We start from the raw sequence: 4,884 nt of genomic DNA on the forward strand, positions 1-4,884 counted from the left end.
GGCTAATTTTTTTTTGTATTTTTAGTAGAGACGGGGTTTCACCATGTTCGCCAGGATGGTCTCGATCTCCTGACCTCTTGATCCACCCGCCTTGGCCTCCCAAAGTGCTGGGATTACAGGTGTGAGCCACCGCGCCCAGCCTAGAGCAACACTCTTTAACCTCATCATATCTTGGAATCACCCAGGAGTTTTTGTGATTGTGGATGTTGTTTTTGTTTTTACCAATACAGATGGACCTCTGGCTCTGCCCCTGTCTTATTGGGAGTTGGTAGTGGTGGTAGGAGTTTTTGAAAGGGTTTACCTGGACGATTCTGGGGACGCCTCAGTTAAGAGGCACTCCTTTAGAGCGTGCATCTGGAGCATTCCAGCCAGAACACGTGGAACTTACTTTCCGTAGTACACAGGGCCACCCAGCCAGACCAGAAGTGTCCCATGAGAACCAGCTGCAACTTGTGTATGTCAGTAGCTTGGGGTGGAAGCAGCCAGGTGTGGGGCAACATGTCTCGGACCACTCCGACTCCCTTGGTGAACCTGGGCAGGTCACTTCACCCTCTGGGCCTGGGAGCAGAGACATGTTTCCTGACTGAGGGCTGCCGTGAGGATCTGACGACACTGGAGGCGGGCACTAGGGGTGCGACACAGGTGCAGTATGTAGGTAAGGGCATGTGAGTTGTGGAGCCGTGGGAGACACACTATCTTCTAGGTTGCAAAGATCTATCATATTTTGTTCAGTGTCCTTTTGCTCCCTGCTGCTGATAGTCATAAATATTGAACATTTTTTTTTTTTTTTTAGAGGCAGGGTCTTACTATGTTGCCCAGGCTGGTCTCAAATTCCTGAGCTCAAGTGTTCCTTCTGCCTCCTGAGTAGCTGGAAATATAGGCACGTGCCACTGCACCCTGCTACTACAGTGAGCACTTATTGGGCACTTATGCGTGCCAGGCACTAAGTGTGTTCACATATGTTAGCACACTTAGAATTCTCCAGCATTCCCTGGGAATAGGTGGTGGTATTCATCCCCATTGTACAGATTTGAAAATTAAAGTTCAGTGGTCCAGTGGCTCAGGTTACGCTTGTTGGTGATGCTGAAAGGATTCAGACCTAGGTTTCTCCTAGCCCCAACATCCAGGCTCTTAACAACTGTTCCATCTCGATTACAGAGCTCTGAAATACCCGGGTTCTCAATAATGTCATGACTTGGCCATTTGAGTATATCATTAATCCACTCAACACATATTTTACCCAGCACTTAACCGGTGCCCGAAATTTCCTAAGACACGCACGCCTAATTCCATTTCCCAGTCCCTTGAGAATCTGACCTGAGGCTCAGCGAGTGATTTGTCAAGGTAAGCTGGCCAGACTGGCTCTGCCTTCTCAGTGTCTCAGAGGAAAGTGGCCCAGGTTCCTGCACATCCCTGGGAAAAACCTGCCTCACCCTCCCCTTCTGCCCAGGCAACGCCTCGCATTTACACTGTCCTATTCCTGATGATTATCTTTTGGAGGAGGGAGATATTTTGGGTGGTAACTTAATACTCCTTTGATTTTTGGTTTTATACAATGGAAGGAGAAACCTAGGCCCTTGTGTGATTGAGCCAGCATTCTCTGTGTGTCTGTGTGTTTGTTTTAAGACTACTTTTTTTTTTTTTTGAGACAGTGTCTCACTCTGTCATGCAGGATGGAGTGCAGTGGTGCAACCACAGCTCACTGTTGCCTCGACCTCCTGGGCTCAAGCGATCCTCCTGCCTCGGCCTTCCGAGTAGCTGGGACCACAGGTGTGCGCCACCATGCCTGGCTAGTTTTTGTACTTTTTGTAGAGTTGGGGTTTTGCCATGTTGCCCAGAGTTCAGTCTCAAACTCCTGGGCTCAAGTGATCTGCCCACCTCAGCCTCCCAAAGTACTGGGATTACAGGCGTGAGCCACTGCACCTGGCCTTAAAACTACTGTTAATCAAGCACTTACTACATGCCAGGTGTTGTGCTAAAAAGTTTACACGCCCTATTTAACTTTACATTCATGACAACCTTGTGAAGAGGCACTGCTGTTATTCCTGTTTTACCAAGGTGGAAAACAGGTTCAGGGAGGTTAAGTCACATGACTAGTAAATGGCACAGTTGGGACTCAAACTAAGTCTGCCTAAAGCCAATGAACAGACTTGGGTGTGGTGTTCAGACCATAAATTCATGTCCATCCATGTTCCGATTCCAGTGACTAGTTGACTCTCTGTATTCTGTTGTTTATAAAACACCAGAGGCCCTCTCACCCACTTGTGTTTGCTTGTTTGCCTGTGAAACAGAGCAAGGTGATATCACAACACCCACCCCAGAGCTAGTGGAGAAGCTGAAGGAGGTTGCAGGCTTGCCTGACGACTGTGCTGTCACCGAGAGCCTGGCTGTGCTGGCCTTTCTTTACTTATACCTGTCCATCTGCCGGAAGCAGAGGTGTGTGCGTGGTCTGGGGAGGGAGTCCAGATTCAGCCTCCCGTGGAGAAACAGGAAGGGTTTCTGTCATTGCTGCTGGAGAATGCACATGCTCTCTTCTAGAGCAGCAGCCATTGGCTGTCCTCACCACATGCCAGGCACCCTGCCAGACATGGTATATATGGCATGCCTTTTTTTTGAGACAGGATCTCTCTGTCGCCTAGGCTGGAGCGCAGTGGTATGATCTCAGCTGACTCCAGCCCTGACCTCCCAGGCTCAAGTGATCCTTCCACCTCAGCCTCCCAAGTAGCTGGGAGCACAGGTGCACATCACCATGCCTGGCTAATTTTTAAATTTTTGTAGAGATGGAGTCTCATTATGTTGCCCAGGCTGGTCTCAAACTCCTGGGCTCATGTGATCCAACTGCCTTGGCCTTTGAAAGTGCTGGGATTACAGGCATGAGCCACCGCACCCGGCCCCAACCAGCCCCTCTGTTTTTTTTTTTTCTGTCCAGAACCCAAAGGGAAAACCTCAAGGGGCAGCCCTTCCCTTGAGCAGCAGATGCTGGTTCAGTGGCCAGGCCCTATGCTCAGGACATGTTTGGAAATGGCCTGATAATTGCTGTCCAAAGGAGAATTTCAACTTGAGAGGCATGTCCCCTTAAGTGGGTGAAGGGCATTCCAGAATCCTCCAGTCTGGGTGGGGTGGGTGCGTGGAATTTGGAGACACACATTCAGTATTGCAATTTTCGTATTTAGGAAATGGGAGAAGTACTTCTTGGAAATTACCAAACACGAAGTTTGACAGTTCTCACTTGGGGGAAATACATGTAAGATGTAGTGATTCGGACCTTTCTGGTGATCAAAAGCAGAGCCACGTTACACATGGTTGGGGAGCACCGTCTGGCGGGAGAGGCCCCCGGTGAACACACAATCCTAGCGTGCTGTGATGAGGCCGTGGTGGAGGGAGGGCGTGCAGGAGGTCCTAGAAGGGGAGCCAGGAGGGTCTTTGTGGGTAGCTAGGGAAACTCACAGTGGAAGCGATGTTTGATAAGGCCTTGAAAGATGGGTAGGGATTTCTCTGGGGGATAAGGAGGTGCAAGGCTATTGCAGGCAGAGGGGCCAGCCTGTGCTCAGAGCAGGCTCACAGAAACGCCTAGCATGTGAGCACAGGAAGGAGGTGGGAGAAAGGGGTTGACGGCTTGCCAGGTGCTTCTGGGAAGGGCTCTGGTTGGGTGACCCAGGGATTTAAATGAACTTGGTACCTGTTTCCTAGTTGTCTGATTCACCATGAGTTCCTGATGTTCAGTAGGGATACATTCGGGGTCGTGAAGTCTCCCCCAGTTGAGAAAACTGGACCAGATGCTTGGAATCAGGCCTAGTCCCAGCCCCTGGTTCAGTGCTGGCATCCCACTGCCCTGTAGGAGAGTCACGTTTTGCACCCTGGTGTGTTTCAGGGCCCTGCCGAGCCTGGATATCGTAGTGTGGTCAGAGTTGCCCCACGGGGCGGGCTTGGGCTCCAGTGCCGCCTACTCGGTGTGTCTGGCAGCGGCCCTCCTGACTGTGTGCGAGGAGATCCCAAACCCGCTGAAGGATGGAGATTGCGTCAACAGGTAACCATGGTCCTCACCTGGCCAGTGTCCCTCCCACGCGGCAGGACGGGGGCGTGGCTTCTGTCATAGGGACCTCACCACCACCCTGTGAGGTAGAAGGGGTCTTGATGGCCGTTTTACAGATGAGGAAGCTGAGCCCCGAGAAGTCAAATGGCTGGCCCAGGGCCACACAGCTAGTGCTGGCAGAGTGGGATTTGAACTCAAGAGTCTGAGCTTTTCTCTCCTGCTCTCCACCACCTCTACTCACCCCCATCTTGGCTCTGTTGGGTTCAAGCGCCCATGGTATGGTAGAAAGAGCTGGAGTCCAGATCTGGAGGGCAGTGGGTTAGATGAACTCTCCCACCTCTGCATTGACTCACGCTAGGACAGTGTCCTCCGTATGGTAATGACAGTGCCCTAGGGGTGACTGTCCAGTTTTACCGCACGGTTATGAAAGACGCTAGAGTGTGCTGAGAAATCCACATTAGGGGATGTGTCCATTAGACTAGGGCATTTCTCCTCCTCCGGGGCCATCTCCACGAAGGGCATGCCACCTCTCTGTGTTCCTACTGGTGGGGGACCACGTGAATCAGTGAGGCCTGTCGAGACAGGCTTGCCCACAGACCATTTCTGTCATTAGGAGAACGTGCCTTGAGAAGCCACCCAGTGCACAGAGGTTGTGCCGTTTGTCCCGGGACCAGGAGTTGTGGATGAGGCCCCTAAATGCAGAGCTCTGTCCTCTTTCCTGGGCTTGTTTTGTTGTTGTTGTTTTCTGAGCTTGGTTTTTGTTTGTTCGTTTGTTTTTTTTTGAGACGAAGTCTCGTTCTGTCACCCAGGCTGGAGTGCAGTGGTGTGATCTCGGCTCACTGCAAGCTCTG

The 4,884-nt window shown here is 51.4% G+C and overlaps 1 protein-coding gene across 4 annotated transcripts in view; it reads left to right on the forward strand.

Moving 5' to 3' along the window:
* MVK (mevalonate kinase) overlaps positions 1–4,884 on the forward strand; it is a 24,010-nt gene that overhangs the window by 4,904 nt on the left and 14,222 nt on the right. For 3 of the 4 annotated variants that reach the window (XM_011936120.1, XM_011936129.1, XM_011936114.1), the window contains exons 4-5: positions 2,292–2,436; positions 3,872–4,027. In XM_011936120.1, coding sequence (XP_011791510.1) covers positions 2,292–2,436; positions 3,872–4,027 — 301 coding nt within the window. The remainder of the gene's footprint in view (positions 1–2,291; positions 2,437–3,871; positions 4,028–4,884) is intronic. The other variant, XM_011936138.1, reaches the window with a different exon arrangement.

This window comes from Colobus angolensis, unplaced genomic scaffold (assembly GCF_000951035.1).
Source record: "Colobus angolensis palliatus isolate OR3802 unplaced genomic scaffold, Cang.pa_1.0 Scaffold10, whole genome shotgun sequence".
Classification (NCBI taxonomy): domain Eukaryota; kingdom Metazoa; phylum Chordata; class Mammalia; order Primates; family Cercopithecidae; genus Colobus; species Colobus angolensis.